This window comes from Pezoporus wallicus, unplaced genomic scaffold, assembly GCF_028554395.1.
Source record: "Pezoporus wallicus isolate ANWC-B61680 ecotype Strahan unplaced genomic scaffold, APGP_CSIRO_Pwel_v1 contig_5785, whole genome shotgun sequence".
Classification (NCBI taxonomy): Eukaryota; Metazoa; Chordata; class Aves; order Psittaciformes; family Psittacidae; genus Pezoporus; species Pezoporus wallicus.
Genome location: NW_026641150.1, coordinates 952,776 through 978,260, shown reverse-complemented (window position 1 = coordinate 978,260; position 25,485 = coordinate 952,776). Strand labels below are relative to the sequence as shown.

Here is a 25,485-nt window from a genome sequence, read left to right as displayed (position 1 = left end):
TGTATAAGGAATACTCAGCATGTGATGTTTCAATTTTTTTTTATTACCAGAAAGCCCTAGGCAGAAGCTATCACACTCAAAGGGAAGATCACAGAGAAAGGCATCAGCAGAAAGGCTGTAAACACTGTAGAGCCATTTACGTTCAAACAAGGCAAAACAGAAAAAAGATATCCCTAATGAAGATATCAGAAATAAGGAAAAATCCAAACAAATAGCTATCAAATTTGCTGAATTCTAAAGAGAATGACGATGAAAAGAATCAAAGAATCTGCTCATTTAAAAAAAAAAAAAAAAGCAGAGATTAATTCTGAAAATAACCTTTAAAATGCCAGGAAGGGAATGCAGCAACATTCAACAGCCAATGAAGAGGCTGTGATTTGAAGAGTAATGAAGAAAGTATTCTGAATGTGTTGCATATATATGTATTCATATGTATGTTGTATACATAGGACACATCAGTAGCGCTATGATAATCTGTCTTAAATACATCATTAATGTGCATAACCATAGACTGAAAATGGAGAGAAGACAAAGCATGAGTGGAAAAATTAGAGTTAAAAAATGAAAAATGAATGGAACAGTTAGGAGTTAACAAGATAAAACAGAAACATATCTAGCTTATAAAATTTACTGAGTGGCATTAAATTAAAAATTAGTATGTTGCAAGTCTAATCTCAATGAAATGTAAGAAGTGCTGCAACATCATCATGCTGCATTTCTGTATAATTTGTTCCACAAGAAGCGTGAAGTAAAGCCTTACTCTGTTAAGTCATAATTACTTACTCTTAATTTTCGGCTTTGCTTTCTAACCAGTTTACCGTGTTGAATGAAATGAACAGGGTATTGGTTCATTGCATTGTCAGCTTTATGTCGAAGCCAATCTTCATAACCCTAGAAAATAGTGAAATGGAATGACACAATGATGCACATTTGGCTATAAAGACACAAATAAGCTTTATCTTGCAACAAAACCAACCAACCAATCAAATCGAGATTATCCTTTATCAAGAAATGGGGAGGGAGAGGTGGGAAGAGGGGAAAAGAATATATTCTCACTAGAACAAATGAAATTTTGATACGTCAGTCATGTTGGACATTTACAAACAAGAACATTCATGGTTAAAATTAGTCAACAAAATTATATATTTTAATGAAGACATTCTGATGAATAGGGGTGTTTACAAAGTGTAGAACTTTCTGGTGGTTAAGTGATTATCTCTTTTTCATGCTCTATTGACTCCTGAGTAAGTGCAAAGTACTTCTAGAAGGGGTTGCCAAGAAGATAGAGGCATAGAAGTATATTTTGGAAGACTGAGACTTCATACTGAAAGATGATGAAGTAACAACATAACTGAAGGTAGTCATTATTTTCTGATTGTTATACACTTGTTAACACTTTTTAACCTTATATACAATATATATCAACCTGAAGAATTTTGTTTTAAGAGACTGCAGAATAACTTATTTTGATCGCCCAAAAGCTACATGCAGAAACAAAGTAAAGGACAGGGAATCTGCAACTTTCCATTCAAAATGTGTTGCTGTGGGATAAAAATTGGGACTGAAAGACACCATTGGCTCCATATGCATTTTTACATCTAATTCTCTTGAGTACATACAATCATAGAATAGTTAGGGTTAGAAAAGATCTTAAGATCATCTAGTTCCAAACCCCCTGCCATGGGCAGGGACACCTCACACTAAACCATTGAAAATGCAATGCAAAACAAAAGCACCACTGCCTTGGATGTTCTGAGATAATCTGGGAACCCACAGAGTCTTTCTAACTTCAGTGTAATATACCTCCAGGAGCTGGCACAGCTTATCAATCAGGTCCCACTTGTTGGGAGAAAGACTCAAGGAGATAGATAGAACTGCAGTTTGAGGCACCACATGTCATAATCCAGGCTGTGGTAGGCCACTACCAACCTACAGTAAAATTCTAAAGTGCAACATTTAATATCTTCAGAGCGGGAAAGCCACACCTAAAATACTAGCTATTGCATGCATCACAGCTTTTGCTCACCAGAAAGAGCTGAATTCTACAATAGAATATACTCAATTGTATATAGTTAGCACTGTAAATAAATTACGATACTGCTCTCTGTAGTTTCTTTGAAAATGAATGAAGGAAAATTCTGCATTTAGCATAAAGACTGTAAAGGTAGTCAGTTACCCTATTCAGGGACAATCAAAATTACCCTCTGTTCTGGGCCTGGCTGGGATGGAGTTCACTTTCTTCACAGCTGCTTATATGCTGCCATGCTTTGTAACGGGCTAAACCAGTGTTGGTTAGGCCCCAGTATTTTGGCTACAGCTGAACAGTACTTGCACAGCATCAAGCCTTTCTGCCCAACCTCCCCATACATTGAAAAAGAGGTCAGTTGGCTGGGGGTAGTGGGCAAGGGGCGGGGAGGGGACATTGCCTGGACAGCAGACCCAAACTGACCAATGGGATATTCAATACTATATGTAATTGTGCTCAGCAAGAAAATCTCAGGGAAAGCAGGCACAAAGGGATCATTTGTGGTGATGGCACTTGTCCTCCTAAGCAAGCATGACTTGTGCTGAGGCCCGGCTTTCCAGAAAGTGACTGGACATCTGCCTACCAATGGGAAGTAGTGAATGAATTCCTTATTTTGCTTGGCATAGCTGTTACTTCCCTATAACGTGTCACTAATATGATACACAAGTATCTTCACTTTCTCTCTGTTTTCCACAGAAGAGGGGAGTGAGAAAAGGGGTGCGTGGGTGTTTGGCTGCTGGCCAGGGTCAACACACCACATCCTCATTTTTGTTAGCCATTGTTTTAATCATCAAATCCGTCATAGGTACGTAAGAAATACAGTCTTATCTCTACAAGTTTTGAGGTAAAATAAGGAGCACTTTGACCTAGAAGCAGTCTTGAATTAAACTATTTAATGGATTTTATTTTTTTCCCCCTCAAAAGATAACATTTTTTGGAAACACAAAGTAAAAGAACTTCCTTATGCCCGTGGAAAGTACTAACTCCTCCAAGCAGCCTAGCAAAAGATGCTGCTTGTGCAGATTCTCCTTCCACATTCACATTCCATTCACTGAAATGAAGGAAGGAAATGGCTGGTATCTGGACGCAGAGACACAGAGAAGACCAAACCATGAAAGGGAACTCGCTGTGCCACTGAGTGCCTACATTGACAGCTATCCTACAGAAGCAAATATCATTAAACTAAACTGAAGGCAAAAAGCCAAACACATAACAGAACCACTGTAAAGAACATGACTTGTGACTATTACTATAGGAGCCCAAATTATTAGAAACTATTCTGTGGCTATGGTGAGATGGTAGAGTAAATGCAGAAGGGTATTGTAGGCACCAGATACAAAGTACTGCTTATAAATTCACTTGCTAGCTCAAATTTAGTAAAATTTTCAACAAATTAACTCTGCACTAGCAAGGTTTTTTGCAAGATCAGGTATCCTCTTGTCCTCCTTTAGCTGGCTTGAAACTCACAAAGTCAATAAATTCATCTCTGGCTAAATCAATAGAAAGGCAATTATGAGCTCATTCCTGAATAATTCCTGATCTACATGCAATTTGAAATAACAGAGGCTCTGATAACACACAGATCTGATTTTAATATCTCCACATGAATTAAAACATTCCATATATATCTGAGATTCCACTACTTTCAATAAGACTCTATCTACATTTATGTGCTCATGCCAAAGGTAGCACTGCAGCATTAGGATAGCTGGTGAAAAACTACTTTAATCACTATCCTCTTGGTAGTACTAACTTGAAAGTCAAACGGCAAACCTGTATAATTCCATACCTGTATTATGCAATTCTATTTTAACAGAACAACTTCTAGGAAGTTCTTTTATACTCAAAGATGTAGCAACAACTAATATCTAAAAAAATTACTTGTGTGGGTTTTCATCTATTTTATGGGTTAATTTTAACATTAAAAATGAGATAATACAGTAACATTTGTTCAATCCTAACCTGCAGAAAGCACTGCAGCTATCATTATGAACTGTAGATTACTATCAAATATACCCTGAAGACCAAAATAATTTTTATTATCCGTTCATACTGTAAAGGCTAAGGAAACCTGAAGGTTAGCAGCAGATTTCTTACGAGTTTTTGTAGCTTTTACTAAGCTCATTTTCAGTCACGGAAAAATATAACAGGATGTGGACAGCAATTTAGAAACAAATAAATGAAAGCTGAGTTGTGCTGAGTGAACACAAGAAGGGAAATGATTCCTTGGAACACAAGAACATCAAAATTATTAAATAATTTATGAGTTTGCATTAAAGGAGTGAAACATCATCATATAGCAACCAATTCTACTTAAACTAAGGAAACAAAAATATATCAAAATTTACCACAATCATTCTTTCAGCATTGCCCTAACTTAGTCTAACACAAAAAGGCAGGGAAAACTGAAATACACAAACCAAATAATAATGTTCTCTTTAGTTTTACTTTTGCTCACTATATTACTCACCTGTTTTATAGCTGTTACAGTGATGACAAATAAAAGTGGAAGTCCACTTGTAACTGGACTAGTAGGTGTATCAATGATTAACTGCAACAAAAGGAATAAATATTTTCTGGCTATATTTTTGTGAATATAAACTGTCAATTTTTCGACCAAGATGTTTCAAGTAATCATTTCACCAATATGTTCACAAAGCTCTAAGGAACTTTAATTAAAAAGCATAGTACTCTAATGCAATTTTAAGAATATATACTATACCAACAAAATCTGAAAACTATATGCTATAGTAAGATACAATAGTATATTTAGATCACATTAACATTCAGACATTAATGACTAGTAAAAGCAGTTGCTTGCAAGAGTTTAAGAACCAGATCGGAAAGCTGCAGCTTTGGAGACAAAATTACTAAGCAACATTAGAAATCAGTATAGTGTAATTTTTACATGTTACAGCTACAGCTGTTCTTACACATGCAAGGAGTAAATACCAAAATATTGGGCTGTGGCTTCTGCAAATATAAACAGAAGTAGAAAGCAGAGAGAGAGCTCAAATGATAAGAAAGTCTAAATTTTCCTGGCAATCTGCATAGCTTTTCTTTCTATGGAATCTGGTGTGCCAAGTAATGCAGCTTTTCACTTAAGTCTGTAAGATTTTTATTGTTTAATATATTTAAGTGATTGTGAAAGGTTCATAATGAAGACACCTAGAAAGCATCAAACTAGTTGTGTGAGGTAATAATTACAGACCCAAATATTTATGTACCATCCTAAGCAAGCATTGTATAAGAACCTGTAATTTAGTTTCTCCACAGCCTTCCAGTGCAATTAGAAAATTTCTGCCATTCTGTTATTAAAAAAAAATAACATTCAGCAAAACTAACAGAAGTTTATCATCTATCTAACTTATAACAATGGTTTTGCTGATCTGGATGTTTGCTTATAACAAAATAAAAGTTACACATTCTTTTCAATTTTATCAAGAGGTATCTTGCCATCAAACTGGTGATGGTATCAATTTCTCTTTAGGTTAGATTCATATTCACAACCTGGAAATGAAACAAAACTCCTTTTATCACATCATCAGTACAAAAGGTTGTCCAGGGTCAACCATTTACCTCTTCAGTCATCAAAACCAGCGCCTTTTTAAACCTTTTCAAACTCCAGAAATGTATTGAAAAATGGGGATAGCTTACCTGAACAAGGAAAATGATGAGAAAATAGAAGTTAGCTATTCTTCTGAACTGCTCAAACAAATTTTTTGGTACAAAGTTCCAAAATGTGTACTGAAAACAAATGCACAGATTATGAATGTTTGGGAGAAACATTTGATCTAAAAATCAAGCAAATTTGAAACTCACAATTCAAGATTAAATTAAACAAGAAGCAGGAGTATTTTTGTTACTTTGTTTAAGAATTTACTGAAATGGGATCTTAAATTGGCAACCATGTACTGTTGGATTTGTATCAATTTTCTGAACTGTAATAATGTTGATACTTGTGACTGAAACAAGTTCTAACAACAATGCTCATTCAGAGATCTAGTTACAGAACAGTTCATTTAAAGCCACCAGTGGATTTTAAAAACTTCTTAGTCACTTCAAACAGCACTTTTAAGTCATTTCTATTTTGCATGCATGACTTGAAGAGATACATGGCACTCAGATTTAACTATGCAGTCATAGCAAGTTAACAAAAGTTGTCAGCCCCTCTTCTGCACCTTGTCTTAGACACAAAAATACTCCTCAAAATAAACTATAGCAGTGAGTAAGAGTAAATGGCTGCATACTTCTCTACTGATCTTACAAATTATCTAAAGTTTAATAAAATTAAATAAGAAACAGTATACAAAAGTGCAAACAAAACCCAAAAACTTCAAAGGAAGAACAAATAAGATAAAAGTGAGAGAGAAAGGAGTTCATCATGTAGCTCCTTCCTCTGTCCTGCAGTAGGTTCAGTCATACTCTTTTTACACAGCTCAGTGTAGCTCCAAACCCAAAATATTTTAAATTGCAAGGACTGCTTATCGGAATGCACGTAAAAGCAGCAGCTAAAACTGTGTGAAAAGGTGCAAAAAATTGCTTGACAAAACTAACACTGTATCATCTTATTATTCAAATTATCATTTGACACATAACAAAATGACAACTCCAATGTAACTTTCATGTCTAAAGAGATGGACTAAGAAGCTTCTCCTAATCTATTTGTTCTGCTACAAATGTGCCTTGTCTCTTCTTGGCAGATTGCACTTATACTTGCTGACATGCAAGTTATGCCATGAGCTAGACATTTTAAGAATTTGACTTTGAAAGGGAAGACAGACAGAGCTCTAGAAGGAAAACACCTCTATTACATCTGCAGGTGGAAAGGATCCTTGAGAATTATGCCTTAATTGTATGCGAAAGCCCTATTATGTACAAGTAATCTTTTTACTTGTTGGAGGTTAAAGCCTAAACATTTGTAAGACATAGGAATGAAATGTTCTTTTTCTGTCATGTGCCAAAAATTGGGATCTAGTCTAAATATGCCCTCAGTAAACACTTAGCCGGCTTAATAGTTACCTCAGTATTAGATCACCTGTGAGCAAGCCAAAACTCAGGCAGGCACCCATGCTGGAAAGTCAAGTGCTCTCACTTTGCAATCAAGTACTTTTCATCAGATTGGAATGTTGCTTGCACTGTCCACTACCCAGCTACTTATCTTAGAATTTTGAAAGAGAACTGGTTAGACTTGATTATTTTCCTTGCACAAAAGTCATTCAAAGCTGCTGCTGTGATATATGACCATACAGATTTTATTCAGTGATAGTAATTTTATATTTTCATATAAAGGCAAATTGTCTCTGTTTATTTTTTAAAAATCTCCATCTGCTGAGAAGGAAAAATGAATAGAGGTTTCAGTGAAAAACTTGTTTAAATTTTCTGTTTAGCTATTTTAATAAAATAAAGTATTCTTCCACATTAGAGGGTTTTTTGACTGTTAAAATGTGATGATTTATACAAGCTCCCCAATTCACCATTTATAATATAAAAATTTAATCTTTTATGCAAGAACTTCCTGTTTAAATCTCCTAGCAGGTTATTTGTCTAAATGTGTGGTGACAGCATATTGTTGTCAGACTAGATATTTGAAATCTAGTATGAGGAAGTAAATTAGTTAAAACAATCTATCAAAAGGTTGAACGTTCATCTGTACCCTTAGTATCAATCCCCTCATTTTCCAACCTCAGGCTCTTTCTGTCAAAGCAGTGGTCTTTCTCACAGCTCCACCTTTGGTCAGCAACTCTCTTACCTGAATAAATGTGAATTACCTGGAATTAGATCACTTTTATGGTCTGAGAGGTGTTGTTTAAAATGGATGCTTCTTTAATACAGTATACGACTTAAAACTTTATTTTCAAACAACCTCACAGACTTTTAGCACTTTATTACATTGGGTTTCAGACATACAAAGTATGTCTTTGTTCTGTCCATTCATCTTCAAAGTAACAATTTTTGAAGGGGTTTAGGCAAGACAGAGCACTAAGATATCTAGACAGACCTCACTCTGCCCCAGCCATCAAGAGCTCTGACCAGTATCTACAAATGGATGATTAATGTTTAACCACCATAATCGCTCCCATGAGAAACAACAGTGGGCTGCCACCCAGAACAAGACTGATTTAATAACTGCATTCAAGGCAGTTTCTCTACCCTCATTAGGCATGAACAAAATAAAAGTCTTTGAAGAAAAGACATTAAAAATGAAGTTACTAAATACAGCAGATTACTGCGCCTACATACAGAGTTAATACCAGTTTTCTTCTTCAGCTAATTTCTAGTTGTGCTTTTTGCAAACTGATACTTAACTACTTTTTTTCCCAGTATAACTCACTTGAAGAAAATAAGGTTAGCCAAATAGTTACACACTTGAAGCTTTTAGGCTGGGAAAGGTTTGAAGGTTTAGGTTGGAAACTGTTTTTTTTTAAATTGCTGCAAAAAACTTAAGAGGTCAGAGAACATACATGCCTTTTGCATACAGAAGGCAATATGTCAGACAGCAAGAAGTAGTTACGTATCCATCCAAGAGACGAACACACTGTGTGAACAGATGCATCTGAAGCACTGTACAAGGAAATGTAAAATCAGACTGCCTGGAGTCAAAACTGCACAATTCAATTAGATTTTTTTTCCCATTTATAACAGTAATAGCACCTGCATTGCTGGTGTACTTGTGTAATCATGTGCTGACCTCTTTATGCACACTTCCACAGTGTTTCCACTATGCCTCTGCTCCATCTCACCAATTCTTGAATCTTCTTTGCTAAAGCCTTACTGCTTTCAGCTCCAATGTCTCCGTGTTAGAGCCAGTCCCATGAATTCAAAAATATAAAACAGGGTCTTCTTAACAATAGCTTAATTTTTTTAAACATTATTTTGACCCTTTAATTTGATATCTGGAAGCCAGAATTTTGACTCACATTTCAAGCTTCTCTCCATCCTAAGAGGCAGATAATATCATAAGTAAAAGGAGAGTTTCAGTAACCACTTGACATCAAAAGCTGGAGCTACAAGGGAAAAAAAGCAATCCATACTGGATTACTGAGTTCTTTCAACACTTCAGCTTCTTACACTTTATTTGTTTTAAAACGTCACCCACTCTCTTCTAACCTGCTTCCACTCCTTTCCCTCAGCTTCTTCAAATGTTACTTGTAAATGCTTAAAACCATTCTGAAAAAAATACCTACTATGTTACTTCAGCCCTGGTTTGCAGACATTTTGCTATGCCGATTCTTAAACCTTCTGCAAAAGAAAATCCATCTTGAGGATAATAAATTCAGGGAGGACAGATAAAAGCTGAACAGTAGTCTTGCAGTCACTTAAGTTTTTCAATGTTTTTAACAGATCAAGACACATACACAAAACTTGAACATGTGCATTGTGACCAATATTTTTAATATACAGATTTTTATAGTACATGTCAACTACCAAGAGACAATATATTCTAAAGGTGCCAGCTTAACAACTGGACTCTGTATGTGTGTGCATATACATGCACATACCATTTAATATATAATAATGCCTTATATATTATTATGCTATTTAAACAACATAAGTATCATGTTTTATGTATCTCTTACATACATACATCCCACTTGAACAGAATAGCTGAAAAAGGTCTGATCAAAAGTTTGACAATTTCTTTACAATCATATTTATAAATTTTTTTTTAAACATAATTTGTTTAACTTCCTGTGTTCTTCGATATATTTAATCAGTCTCAGCTCTTATTTGTTCTAGCATTCTTCCCTAGGCATCTACTGCTGGTGACAGCGTAGTGTGCCAGATGGACCTCTGGTCATTCCTAGCTGGTCAGGCACACCCATGTGCTACTATCCAGGTACAGACACTCAGTTTACCATGCTGACTGGGATACTCCCAGCACATAAATATGAAGCATGGACCTTCCTTAAGGAAGTTTCATATTAAAAAAGTTACTTTGTAATTTATCAGCTTTAAAAAACAAAAACAAACCCCAACAAACCCCACAACAAACATCCCCCCCCAAAAAAAAAAAACAACCCAAACATGCTATTACAAAAAAAAAAAACAAACCAACTTTCATTATCCAATTTAAGAAGAAGAAAAGTTCTTTCCTATCAAGTTCCATTAACTGCCACTGCTTCAAGGTTTAACTTAATTTCCTTTTGACATAGAAGTTCTACTACTCAGCAAATAATTTCAAAATGTGAATACTTTTTAAAGAAAAAAAGCAAGCAACCTCCCTGCCAATTCAATTACTTTTTCTTTCCTCTCATATGAAACATTAGGATTTTGTACTAGCTGGTATTTTGCCACGCTGCACCACTGTCATATGATAAATTCAATGAAGGGCACACAACAGCTACTTAGAAGGCTATCACCCTATTCAGCTGAAGTACAAGTTAGATGAACATACATATTCAGCTTACAAAGGCCACTATCTTTAGAACATAAGCAAACTTCATGTACAGTCCAAAAGACACAAGGTTTTGGCTTTTTTTTTCTTTTTCCAACAGAGCCTTTTTGAAATACATTGTTAAAATCATAATTGAATTAATGCATCAAACCAAAAGAGCATTTGGTCTGGCCAAGGTCTGTCTATATATCATATTCACAACCAGGAATATGTCATTAAGCAGACAAAGAATTAACCACATTCCATAGTGATACTACAATATACAAGAAATATCCCTCTGTACTGGAATAAAATTATTATCTTGCTGACACCAGGAAACCTCTGGTGAAGCACAGTAAAGTTTACCTTTGGAAGGAAATAACTATAGAAAGTCTGAGGTTCATATTATTTGGAGCTGCCACTTTTTTCAGAAAAAAAAGTCTTTATGACAGAACATTTGTTAGTACAGGAGCATACAGACAGACTAATTGATGAGGTTTCAACATGGCTTTAAACTACCCTTTTCAGAATTCAATTTGTTTTAAATTGGCAAAAAATCTGTACCTGGAAGTTCAGAGTTCCTCATCCTTGAAGAACAATCATATACTAAGCATTAGAGACCTATAAAAGCACAACTGATAGTTACTGTCTCACTGATGAAAGATGACGCAAATACCCTTCATGGCTGAGGTAACATTATACAGTGTGCTTGTGTGGATGTGTATTTTACACTAACAGTTATGACTTTCCCATCTTAATTTTGTTACATTTGATCATTTTTCAGGAAGCTTATGTCTATGTTTCCTAAGCTGTGGTAGATGCCCCTCCAGAGTGTTCATAAAGGAGCAAGTGACAAGGACAGAATGAAAGGTTAAGAGTTAGAAGCTTACACAACCTAGAACAGAATCATAAAATCACAGAATAAATGCTAGTCAAGTCACAATGATGCTTTGACCTTTGGCTGTTTGGGATGGAGCATGTGAGTAATAAAGTTTACTTGAAAGGGACAGCATGGAAAGTTCTCATATAAAGACAACTGTCATTAAAACTGATTTTTTGGCAGTCTAAGGAACTATTTAATATTATAAAGCATTTACATGAACTCTATTCCCTCTTGAAATATCACCACTGTATTTACTTTCATGAAGACGCCATCTTATTTTTTAAGTGTGAGAAATTTAATCAATAAACAGATGTCCTGGGTTCAGCAGTAGCAGTCATGTTTTTTCCTTTGTGTTAACTGGTGCAGTGCTGTGTTTTGACTTCTAGTTTGAGAACAGTGTTGGTGAAGCCGATGTTGTCGGTTGTTGCTAAGTGATGTTTACCCTGACCAAGGACTCTGTGAGGCTCATGCTCTGCCAGGGAGGAGGGGAGGCTGTGAGGAAGCAGAGACGGGGCGCCTGACCCGGGCTAGCCGGGGAGGTATTCCATACCACAGCACGTCATGCCCGGGGTGGGGGGTAACTGGGAGTTACCCGGAAGGACAGGGGCTTCCGGGTGGGACTCGTTTCTTGGCCGGTGGTATCGTATTCTCTTCCCTTGTTATTTTCCCTTATCATTGTTTTAGCTGATAGTAGCGGTGGTGATTTGTTGCTGGACTGTTCTTGTCTCAACCCGTAGGAGTTGCACTCTCTCGATCCTCCTCCCCGTTCCTCTGGGAGCGGGGAAGGGGAGAGCCCCGGTGCGGGGGGGTTGGAGACGGACACGGACCTCGATTGTTGTCAGCTCGGCACCACTCACTGGGAGTGAGTGAACAAGTTACCTGACTGGGTTTAAACCACGACAACAGAACATTTGAGAAGCACTGTACATATAAAAACATATCCATTAATAATCTTTTATTTGTGGAATTCTGATTACAGATACCGTTCACAAATAAAGAGTCTACCATTTAACTGAACATGCTTCATGTCTAAATAAAAATATAGTGAAGTCTTCCTCCTGAACTGGTTAAAATCATACATATTTACTAATTGCTGACAGGGATCCTCAGCTTGATCCAGGTTTAAGTTATATTTTAAAAAACTCACTCTGCCAAGCACAGTAACTTGAAACCTCCACTATTTTCATCATCACAAAAAGATGTCAAACATCTTGCAGAGTTGAGCAAGATGTTTTTATTTCAAGAAGTGACAGCAGTAACTTCAATACCTTTATGTACGACCCAGATAAGATGTGCAAGATGAAAAAAGAGTATCACAGGAGTGGAAATATTTCCATAAAATGTATTTACTCTTCAGTAATCCATAAGACAATTCAATTGATGTGTCGAGTACAGGATTCCCACTGTACTAGCTTGACTGTATTCAACCTGGATTATTTACTGCTTTATATTTCAAACTTTCTAATTAAAGACACCTAGATACTATGTTGTTTGTTGTCATACTGTCTCTGAATGAAGTACAGAAATAAGGTAGTAAAAATAGGAGTGAAGGAAGGTAGTAAAATACAAAATTTCACATAAGGAATGAGACATAGTTTGACAAAAGCGTGGGGTTTATTACAGCTTTGCCATTATATTAATGGATGGTAAGTGTTCAGATCTGCAATGATAAGTGCTCAGTTCCTTGAGATCACAATGCGACTAAAGTTCTTAAAAAGAGGCTGCGGATCTCAGCTACTGTTCACAAAGACATTTTCCCAGAAAAAGCTATTCTTTTGAATTCATTATTTCATAATTGGTTGAAGGTGTGTACTCATGAAGGTTGAAACTTAAGTACATTAAAAACTTTAAGTTCTTGGGGTATCAGCCACACAATAAGTTGCAAATGTTCAGCTTTCCATGCCATTGCAGAATGAACCTTTGGCTAAAGCAAGCCGGTCAGTCTAAACAGGTAAGAGAGTACCAACAACACAAACGAGCACAGAAAGCTGGTGAAGCTTACAGAAAGATTTACTAATTAAAGTGAGGGAGAACTGGAAGGTTTCTAAAGGGCACAACTATATCAGAATACCAAGAGTTTAAGAATGATTCACTTGCATGTTTATAACAATGAATACCCTTTCAATGGGGTTTTGTCAATACAAGTTTTTGAAGGGAATGGCACTGTTATTGTGGAGATAGCTTTGTGTGTTGAGCACTTACATTCATCATACTACTTCTAGTACTTGAAGGTATTGCTTTAGATTACAAATGGCGTAGTCTTTTCTTGGGAAGATTTTCCTTACCCCAGGGTTGCCCCAAATGAAAATTGCTTTTTTACTCCATTGTGGAAACACACAGTATCATTCTAAGACTACTATATACTATAGTAAACATTGCAAATCATCCCATTCTTCTTCCTGCTAGAGGCAATTTGGCAATTAGTTTTTGTGGAAAAAAACTGAGATACCTTCATTTTCTTTCTGCCAGTCATGATTTATGTAAACTGGCATAATTCATGCTTATTTGTGTAAATGAATGAAAAAAATTACTACTACCTTTGATGAGACTATTCGGTTATCTGGAAATCTCTGTGGAATGTATGCTTCAGTGCCTGGAGGTGGTTCACGATGCCCAACATAAATAGTTCGACTGTCCACCCAATTCTCTTCTCCAGCACACTATGGAGAAAAAAACAAAACCAGCCAACAGTTATCATGTCAGGTCACTCTGTATTTCTGCAGTAAAATGAGTTGAATTAACTAATTCCACTGAATTAACACACTGAATTAACTAATCACATCCGAACATAAATGCATACATAGCCATCAGTGCGTGACCCCTCATTCTTCTCTGTATTATCTCAGGAGCACTAAAACACATAATCTAACACAAACTGCCTTAACTGTACTGCACTTTCCCTTAAGGCAATTCGACAATATCCATGAAAATTACTGTTCTAACTTTTTAGTTTTGTAACTGAAGAAAGAAGAATTTATCAAATTAGGTATTTACTGTTTAAGGGATTGCTACTCATTTTACCACTGGTAAGTATCAGTGGTAATTACAGTGTTTGTATGTATGTATGACAAACACATCCAATTTTTAAGACTATTCAGCCATAACTTGCTATTTTATTTGCAGCAAATAAACTGTGTTCTCTGAAATACTGGCAATAACAATTTCCCCAGTCATGAACAAGCTTAGGAACCCTCAGATTGCCAGGAAAAGACCTCAGCTTGTAAACTCAGATCCCCTGCTTTTTAATAACAGCTGTGTCTGCAAGTAGAAAAAAATGTAGGTGAGCCAAAGTAAAATGTTCATATATTTGCATCATAAACCTCCACTACACCTACAGCTTGTCCAAAATTAGGACTTCTATGCTTTCAATTCACTATAAAAATGAAACAAAGCAAAAAAGCACAAATCAAATCACTGTGGAAAAGTATTTAAATAAAACTAAAATGGTCAATTTTTATGTTTTTTTTTAGAAATAACAATTTAGAGACTTCTTATAGGATTCTTTCAGCAAGCCAAAATATTTTGGAAGTAAAGCAATGAAAATGCTTCCATATTGCACCTTCCTTCCATGCCAAGAACAAAATGTGGCATCCTTCACTATTTTATTGGAACACAATATATTCTACCTTGTCCGTGCACTTGAATGTACAATGGACACAAATTATTTATCAACTCTAGTGCTAAGATATACCTAGAAATGCAAGAGCGTGTGAGATATTCCGGAGTAGTAGTTTAAATTTTATGATATTTATTAATTTTTTGTTAGGAATGACATTCCAGACATAAAAGTAACACAAAGAATACTCATGATACAGTTAAGTGCCCGAGTTCAGAGACGACTGCATAAAGGGCTAATGGGAATTCAACACGGGCATCTTTGAACATTAAGAAGAAATCCCTCAGCTTCTCCTTCCCTTTACGTAGGCCCAGCCTGATAATTTATCTCTTGCATTATGAACCAACCTAAGACTGCTTGACAAGGATATTATTAGTTAAAAAAGTGGTGTTTTTTTTTTTTTTAATTTCACATTATAAACTGATCTTTATCTTGACTCAGTTAACAGTCCTCTGTGATACTACCTTTCAAGCTGGAAAGTACAAAAGTCAGAGCTCTGAACAGAACTGTCTTGTATTTCTACCGGTTTTTAAAGGTCTGGTGGCCCTAGAGTATTGTGTTAACACTGAGTAAATCACCTTAATGTCACAATGTGGAATTTGTATCCCTAAAGAAAGGCTGTATATAACTTACATTAAGTATGGGTATAAAATCAAAACAATCTCTTCTGTTGGCTTAGCTGAATCTGGTTTTATCATGAATAGATAAATTCACCATGAAAGTACAAAACCATATCTAACTTAACTATTTGCTAGCACAGAACATTTTTTTATTTTTCAATACATTACAAGAGATAGAAAATTAATGCACTTTACTATCCTAATTCAACAACTTCAAAACCCCAGAACATTCATATCTAAGTATAAAAAATCAGTAGGTAAGAGTAAGGCTATGTTTTTCAGTGAGGTAGAACTACACTGGAGAAAAGTGGCATGCATTATTCAGTATGACCATAAAGAAACTTACTTGCAGAAAAAGATAGGAGAAACAACATTACAAGTCAGGACGAATGCCACATAGAGAACTGAAAACACCATCTGAATGGCTGGTAATGCTAACCTACAAAAAGCCTGGCATGTTGATACAACAGTTCTTTAATGTTCAGATATAGCACATGAGAAATCACTTACAGAATGTCACCAGCGTAACTGAAAAAAAGCAATCTGATGTGGTGCCAGAACAGTGAAGTATATTCACTTTTTTTTTAAGTTTTATTACTTAAGCCCATTAAGGATATGTCCAAGAAACCATAAATAAACCTTAGCATTATCTGCTTCTATTTATAGTATAAAGCTTAATGTACTGAGACCTAGTTTCATTGGCACATCACTGAAGAAGTGTTACTTAGCTTTTATTCCTCCAAGCAGGGTCAGCAATACAAAAAGCAAAGACCAGCAAAAGACTAAGTTATCTTTACGTAACACTAAATAAAGCCAGTTGACAGGATTATACCTTAATGTATGAGTTCAAATATTTGTGAAACTTATTTTTCTGATTCAAAAATCAAACTGAAACAAGCTTGAGATTCACCTTCATGCTAGTCTGCTCATTTTTATCTACATTAAATAAAAATATAATAAAAATATTTATAAAAATAAAAATATCTGAAAAGACAAAGTGTTAGTATTCAACAGGTGACAGCAAAAGGATATGAAGATGCTAGTGGTAGCTCCTGGAAAAAGTAACTGACCTTGAAAGATTCCAAGTCTTTCCAAGTATTTTAGTAAAGACACTTGACTTATGGTTTGGAAATCAATGGAAACACTGAATGACATTTCCTGACTCTCCACTATTTTGTCCAAATAATGTAAACACAAGCACTACTAAGTTAATATTCATTAGGTACGGCTGGAAACAGCTAAAGGCCATGATGTAAGTACACTTTGTTGGACAATATTCTCTCCTGCTTTTTTGCTAAATGCTTTCTCAGAAAGCATCGTAAATGGACAGACAGAACACTCCAACCACAGATTAGACAGCACTGAATGCTCAGCATCAGCTATAGCCTTCTTCACCCGGGCTGTAACAAATTCTTTCACAGAGAAATATTTTACACTCATAGAGGCAGGGTTTGGCAAGAGCCTGGCATTTCAATAGCACACTGCTACTTGATCTCAACGAAGCAATTGGCACCATTGTTAAAATTGCACATCAAACACATAGCTGCTAGATCACCTTGAAGTTTGTGGGTAACAGAAACTGACAAGCTATTACCACTCAAAATCTACATGAAGAACTAATGGTGCACAGTGTGAAAAACTTTAGCATGCAGAATATTCTGCTCATATCTAATTGGATACGTTAAACCAGCTCTGCACAAAAAAAAATGCCCTCTGTTTCTCATCTTCCATTCGGTGGAGAAAAACAACTGCAGTATCTCAGGAAGCTGTAATTCATTAAAGTGAAAAAAAAAAGGGACTAATTTTTATTTCTTAAATCTTAAGCAAAATATCTTCTTTATCATACACTATTTATGGATCCATGAGATCATATAATCTCATCTTTGTCTTCACTTGTCAAATATACTGAGTACCTGTTCTTTTACGCTGGACTCAGTGCTATTCTGAAGGTAAATGTGCAGACATGCCCCTATACAAACAGCAGCATAGTGTGCAAATTTTACTTAACCTTTCCAAATCCAATCAAAACCACTATCCTTTTAAAGGTAGATGAGATCTATGTGTCATAAAAAGCAGAATCCCTCTAAAGAAATTGAAAAAGTAATCCACATTTACTGGGTAGCAATTACAGAAAAGATTAAGAATTTAAATAGCTCATTTTGCAAAAAGTCTCATGCATTTACATGTATTTGTGGAGATGAGGGGTGAAATTCTTATCCACTTGAGGGATCATAGTAACATTTCAAATGTCAGGCAAAATCGCTAGACCTATATAGAGCACTTAAAATCTACATTTTGTTTGCAGCATTGTATCAGCTATAGAACGAAGAGTAAATATAACTTTAAAAGCTGTTAAGGCTGTTTTGCATGTTTCCTATGAATACAGGATGGCACAGATGAAATAATTCAATCTTATAATTATTGGATAAATTCCCTACCAGGTTTTATAATCTGAAAAGGGCTACTTCAGTTTTAAGTACCATAAGCAGACAGTAAACTGTTTCATGTACCTATAAATCATATGCCACTAATTTAATTGAATACCAAAATGCAGCACTTCAGAGGCAACCACAAAAATCCCCATCAGAACAAGTCTCTCACAGAAACTCCTATGATTAGCTAACATATTTCCTGTGGGAGATGTCATTGTCATGGGATCTGTTCCCTTACACTGCTGCAACAGAATATTTATTATTGCATTTCTTTTCTGCAAATGCATTTGGAATCCATGCATGGTGTTTTCATAAGCAATAATATCTGAAAATAAAACTCCCCCAATAAAATTGCCTACGAATCACACAATGTTGGACATAAGCATATGCAAACAGAGAAGAGAAGATAATAAACATTCTTTGACTTCATCTAGATTATTTTATTTATGAGTCTCAGGTAAGGGATGGATGTGACTAGAAGCAAAGCCAGGTATATCCTAACTACAGGACATGGTGCTAGGTCCAGAAGTAAATTTCCTTGCCAAGCCACACCTATACCATTTTGTGGAAGGTTTTCTGATCCTTCCTTCCCTCTACTGCAAGGGGCTTGTGCAAGGAGGCAGAAGGGGGAATGGCTTCATTGCAATAGACTGCATAAACGTTTGTGAATTGCTTGAAGTTGGAAAGAGGAAATGAAGAAATATGATAGAATCATGTAAAGTTCTGTAATTCACAGCAGTTAGAAAAGAAACACACAATAGTAAATATTCCAGTTTCTGTAAAATACCTAACATTTCTGTATGTCTACTTAATAAAAATTTACCTCAGCCTTCCAGCTCAGGCCTCCTTGAGCACTGCACTTAGTATAAAAGATTTCTGAAGCTATTCTAACACAGGTATATTCCAACCATGTCACATCAGTTTGTACAAGGACATTCTAATACAGCACTTTGTAGACAGTCCAATTCTCCTTTCCGATTTCCAGTTTAAAGCATCACCTTCAGCTGAATTCCACATACTTTATACTTGAATGGTTGAATCATTTGATGTCATGGATGACAAGGCCAGTGATCTGTGTTCCTCCTAAAAAAAAAGTTACAGTAATTCTTTGTTTCAAATATATAAAAAGTAACCAAGTTATTCAAGCAAGAATAAGATCTTTCTTAAGTGGTCAATTTAAACTCCAAATATTCCTGACATACTGGCCCATTAGGCATAACTATTTGTGATGCTCATGCTCTCTCTTCAAGAGAAAAAGTCTCGTTTGGTTTCACTATTTCCATGAAAAGTAGCCATAAAAGCAATACAGGTAAGTCTCCCATTCCTTTCACACATCTGACCTTCAAGCAATTTCAAGGAATCACTGGGATGATGGTAAAAAGGTAAATTTGTGAAACAGATGAATTACTGGATACTTGGAAAAATAGTTTTGCATCACTCCTTTTCCTTCCTCCCATGGTACTGAAACATTTTGCTCTTTGCTGCCAGTGGTACATGGGACACAGTGCACCTCCTTGCATGTCTCCCCAGCTCTAGTCAAGAGAATTGCTACGTGGAAATCCTTTTAAGACAGTCTCACTTGCAATTAGAAAGGCAAATGAGAAACAAACTATACTGCAAATAGAAGTGATAAGGGAAGCTAGAAGGAAAAGTGTCACTTAAGACACGTGATATTTGGCAGCCTTAGCACTTTAATTAATTACAAATCAAGTTTATATCTAAGTAGCTCCAGACCAACAGCTAAAATTAAGGTTCGTGAAGAAAATTTACAGCTTCCTTAGGTGCTAGCAAAAGCTGCAAAACAAGAGCAATTTTGCTTCTTGCAAGGCAACTAAATGCCACTAAGATTTGCATGCAGTGTCAGTCTGAGTACAAACTCAGTGTCTGTAAAGATGCTTTTAAAGAAATATTTTTAAAGAGAAAGCAGTATAGCTACTTCAGAGTACAGGGTTCTTTTACTCTTTTAGCTTTCAGGAAACAATTTTCTTTGCAATAATTCATCAAGAAACATTCTAAAAAGACAAAAATTTTGAAGTCAGAAAATTAACTGAAATTTTAGAAAAACATTATTTTTACAGATTTTAAAGAAATGGGAAGTTCAAGGCAAGCAGCAGACTGTTTTGATTAATTAAAAAATAAGTAATAAGAACACAGGTACACCATACTATTTGTTTTCATTTATATGAAGATACCAAATGATTATGAAAAACGAAGCAAAAATACCTGATGACTACCTTTTCAAAAGCACAAGTTAATGCATATGAGATGATACACATTGGGAAGGTAAGATACAACTGAATGTCATTCTGAAGTGGTGCTCTTAGAGAGGCTTCAGGTTATTTAAAAGGGAACATATTCTAAAAATACACTTTGAATTTAGAACAGTAAATTACTCTCCCATCAGCCTTCACGTGGACATGATCAGAACTGGACAGACTGACACCACCTTCTACAAGGAGTCTAGCAAACTCATGAACCTAATACTCAGTTTATTTGCCTATCTTCTGTTCCTTGCAGAAGTGCCGCTCTTCTTCAAGCAAGCACTACACAAAACTGTATTTTTGTACTACACCCACCCTATCTGTAAGATGGTGGCAGTCTAGCCAGATTCTCAGGACAAAACCATGCTATGAGTACACCTAAATGAAAAAAAGTAAGCAGAAGAGTCAAATTTCTGGCCTGAATTCCAGAACAAGGACAATCAAAAGATACGGGCTTTCACATGCACCTTTACAGTCGGTACAGGGGCTGCCAAAATGTCTCCTCTCTGTGGCAGCTAGTTTATAAGTTGTTCAGGTGAGCTATGGACAAATAAAAATTAAAAAAAAAAAACAACAAAAACAACAAAAACACAGAAAAACCCCACAAACCAAAAAACAAAAAACTTTCACTCTGCAGTCTACAATCACACAGCTGAGCAGGACACTCTCTATTCCTACTTGCACTAGAGAAATATAATGCAGTTTTCCCACCAATGGGAAAGACAGCATCTTCCTTCTGTCACGTCTTATTTAACAGCACGTTCAAATCTATAAGACAAGTTTACTGCAAGCAGTAACTACTCACTCTCCTGATGGTCAGTTCTTGTTAGAGTTTAAAAAGATTTTCATTCCTGAGTGGATACAGAGCTAGTGAAACAATGATTCTGGCAGACAGAAGGTGGGGCTACTTTGTGGTATCATCATATGTTCTAATAAGCTTAACAACTCATAAATGCTGGTCTTGCAAGTCACTGAGTTAGTGGCCAATGTCCAAACATTGTTACATGAACTGTTCCATCCATAATAACACCGGGCTTTAGTTCTTAGGTCATGTATTTCTACTGGAGATTCACTAATTTATTGTAAACTCATTTATGGCTCTAGATAGCATCACATTTATCTATTTATACTTAGCTGATACTGAGCTACAGTCTGTTAATGAACAGGGATCTACTATTTAACACCTTTCCGGCTTTTTTTGCTACACAAAGACTAATTTAAAAAAATTAAGCTTCCCAGTGTATGTCTGCAGCTATGCCACAATTCATATTTGAGATGAGGCTGAAACCTTATCAGAAGCAAATATCCCAGTAAAAATGAGAGAGAGCAAACAATCACATGTGTGCTGCAGAAAGCAGTACAACTAATATAGATACTTAGTCTTTCATACCTATAAGGAGAAAAACTAAATCCTCAGCAAAATTAACAGGTGTCATGTTTTGACAAATTTTCAAATAAAGACCTTGGCAACTTCAGTCCCCAACTTATTCCCCCTAAGGGCAGACTGTATTGGTCTATGTTACACACAAAAGTAAGTAGGTAAGGTACAAATGACAAGCTTTCCCTGCATTACGGTCAAATTCATCAAGCCTGGAAGCCCTGGCATTTGTCAAAATGACAATATTAATAGCCAGATTTCTACTCTGAGTAATTATATTTTGCTATATACCCTGCAGTGCAACTTGCAAATTATGTCTCTCCTTTTTTCATGTAACTGGTTTTGAGAGCTATTTAAAAAGTCACATCACAATCCCAGCATACCTGTACTTCATCTTAGTTCAAAAATAACTTGCCTGTTCAGAGTAACTGATTATTTATCATTTGAAGCACCTAGCATTGTCCTTCTCCTTACTTTTACTACGCATGAGCATCAAATCTCATGTTACACAAATTTCAACACACAGACACACTCTGACATGACAAAGGACCCTAACTACAGATGGTTATGAGGTTAACGAAACATTTATTTGGAGCTATGTGAAAAAAACTTCCTTTCAACAAACTCCAAACTCCTACATAACTATAAAATAGTATTCCAGTACAGCTCTGGGACACTAAAGGAATATAAACTATTAACCTAATGCTTCTTCCACCACTCAAAGCAATGCCATATATTGAAGTACTTGAGGAAAAAGGTAATGGGCTGATTCAAGTAAGAGCTCACAAACTGTATTTTACAGTTTTACCTAATATCATACAGGTGTTGTTGACGAAATAATCTCTTCATCAGGCACTGCAGCAACAGGACAAGAGGTTTAAACTTAAACAGGGGAAGTTTAGGTTAGATACAAGGAAGAAGTTTTTTACTGTGAGGTTAATGAGGCAATGGAATAGGTTGCTCAAAGAAGTGATGAATGCTTCATCCCTGGCAGTGTTCAAGACCAGGCTGGACAGAGCCTTGGGCAATATGGTCTAGCATGAGGCATCCCTGACAATGGCAGCGGGTTGGAACTTGAGGTCCTTTTCAATCCAAACCATTCTATGATTCTATGAAATATCACATTCAATCCCCACATACAAGACTGAAGACTTTAGATTTGCCAAAAGTAGTACGCATCATGATCACAGATCTGACTGAAAATCTATCCTGATGAAACCCAGGAGTTTTAAACTTATAAAACGGCATGAAGGACATTTATTACCTTAGAGCATTCATGTCAGCAACATGAGTAAACCTACTCATGATGTATAAAAAGCTTTATGATACCAATAGCCACACATCTTAGAATCCCTTTTGTTTTCACTGCACTTGAGGAATGTGAATTCCACAAAGATTAAATATTATTTGACAATCCCTTTGATGCACTGAGCTTTTCAATATTTACTTTTACTCTGAGAACAGATTTAAGGATTTGCAACTGAACAATATTAAGTACAAAATATTTCACAACTTACTTCTGTAAACATCAAAAGGTTTATTTCAAGAACAAACACTTCTACAGTGACCAAATATTTATGAAAAGTAAACTCTAACAGTATTTGCTACTATTAGTTCCATTTTAAAAGTTATGAGATTATTATTTTACATTACAGCTATTTCCTTTGTCACATGCAGTCTCTCAAAAATGTAAGCAACATTTAAAAAAAAAAAGTTACTCTGCAAAATAAATAAAGGAAGTTAAGTTGACAAGTCAGAAGCTACTGTCAGGTCTGTAACTCAACTCATTGGTAACTAAGTTCAGAGAGACTCCAATACCTAATTAATCACTGAAGAAGACAGGACAGTAGAAATCAAAGACTGACTTTCCGTTTTTACCATCTTAAATAGTCCAATAAAGACTGGGTGACATTTAAACAAAAATACCATTAAAAACTCAAGAGGGAACTTCCGATATAACAAAGGTGAGGAACACTTAAATAAAACACTCTTTTTTCCAACATATATTCAGTGACCTGTAAGGTACTAGAAATTGATCCTAGACTGGCTGACCTGAGTAGACCTTCCATGCTGCCATACTATTATGAAAAACATTAATGATAGCCAGGTAACTCATAGTAAGGTCAACACAATATACCCAACACATCTTAAGTTCCAGTATACTTACTACAATGTCAATGACCATCTCCTGATCAAAAGCAGATAGGTACAAACTATTTTACTAACAGCTGGAGCTACTTCCCCCTTTAAAATGTAAATCACATGCTCCAGCATTCATCTATCCTACAAGCAAGGCCCTAAATAATACTATAATATATCAATATAATTATACAACATGGGGGACATTTCAAAAGCTTTCGATGCTCTGTATACCTCCTGTTATTTATATACGGAAGAAGAAATGTCCATATTCCACTTTAACGTATGAAAACTGTCCTGTGTCCTTCACACAGGAATGCAAAGATTTTTAAAGAAAGATTTTTCTATCAAGTCTAGAACTATATTGTACATTGAGATTAATACATTCTGAGCTGCAATGATTTTGGTAAATAAAGGCAATGGAGGTTATGTACCTTTGTCTGGGATGAGATGATAAGTGTAATCTCAACCCCCACATGTCTGCCATTCAGTGATAGGGAAGAGGTTAAATAGCCTTTCAATGTTGCAGTTTTCTATTCAGCAGCAAAAGCATACATAAAAACACAAGAGAAAGCACCTACTTCCAGGCTTTGATTTACTGCTGTGATTTCTTTGATGTTGGGGGGGATGGAGATGAGTAGTAACAATACAACACTCCCTAAAAAGAGCTTGTGATGGGATAGTCTCTTTTTGCCATAAAACTCTGTCTCAGGATTCAGCAAACCAAAGATGTCCTCTTTTTTTCTAGACAAACTTACCCAACAGCATTAACTTACATCTTTAATGAAGTGGTAAACTACTCCCTAAAGAAATGTTTTTCAGGCTTCAAAGGCTGATCTGCCATCCCTTCTTTTTGTCAACAATAAACAAAGAAAAAATATTCTAAACACATTTTCTTCTCAACGGAAGACTACAAAGGAAACCAGCATTAGACAACAGTAGCTTATAGAAGGTTGACAGTCTCCCATAGCCCACATATTGGAAACCCCTACCGTAAGTAAACTCCCAGTACAAAGCACATGCTTGCAGAAAACACCTTTATTTAGCAAACTTGTATGTATAAGCATATACGTACTTGAGGATGTTGCAGGCCCTACAGGTCATTTAAGAACCGAGTTGAGAGTATCAGGCTTGTGGACAGCCTCTGTGGCAGATTATTTTAGGAGAAAACAAAACCAAAACAAACCACCACCAACAAACAAACGATCTTTAAATAGAAGGAGGATACCTGAGAGGTGTTATTTCAACTGAGCAAATATTAGAAAACCCTTTAAACCAGAATTATCAGGATTATCTATTTAAATCTGCTGTGTATGACAGGCTAAAGAGCCTACAAATGGAATCAGCTAGGTATCAATAAAAAGGCAAAAATATTTAATATGTTTTTCCTTCGCAACGTTTTGTTGTATTTAAACTGTATAACATACTTAAGAAACTGAGTTATTACAACAGTAAAGAAAGTATTTTTAACAGATTGTTTCCTTTCTTAGTGTTACCTTTTGAAAACAGTCCAGTAGACAGATTCAGCTTTTATGCTTAATAAAACTCATCTATTCCCAGGAAACATCGTGCCCCCCATCTGTCTCTTCCCATTTGACCAGGAATTCCTGGAATTAGTCCAAGGAATAAAAAAAAACAACAGCCAAAACTGCAAATCCTCAGCTGCTGCAGAACTGAGTTAGGAAAAGCAATGAGGAATTTTGAGCTAGCTTGTCATGCTATTTTTTTTACATCTCTTTACATTTTTTTACAT

General features: G+C 35.8%; 1 protein-coding gene across 11 annotated transcripts in view; it reads right to left on the bottom strand.

The window, feature by feature from the left end:
* Positions 1-25,485, bottom strand: part of ATP11A (ATPase phospholipid transporting 11A) — a 111,532-nt gene that overhangs the window by 40,864 nt on the left and 45,183 nt on the right. For all 11 annotated transcript variants that reach the window (XR_008973874.1, XR_008973876.1, XR_008973875.1 and 8 more), the window contains exons 2-5: positions 13,824-13,946; positions 5,684-5,773; positions 4,497-4,577; positions 784-891 (exon numbers count right to left, since the gene is read on the bottom strand). Coding sequence is in view for 8 of the 11 variants with exons in the window: in XM_057422187.1 (XP_057278170.1) it covers positions 784-891; positions 4,497-4,577; positions 5,684-5,773; positions 13,824-13,946 (402 nt within the window). In the remaining 3 variants the exon portion in view is untranslated. The remainder of the gene's footprint in view (positions 1-783; positions 892-4,496; positions 4,578-5,683; positions 5,774-13,823; positions 13,947-25,485) is intronic.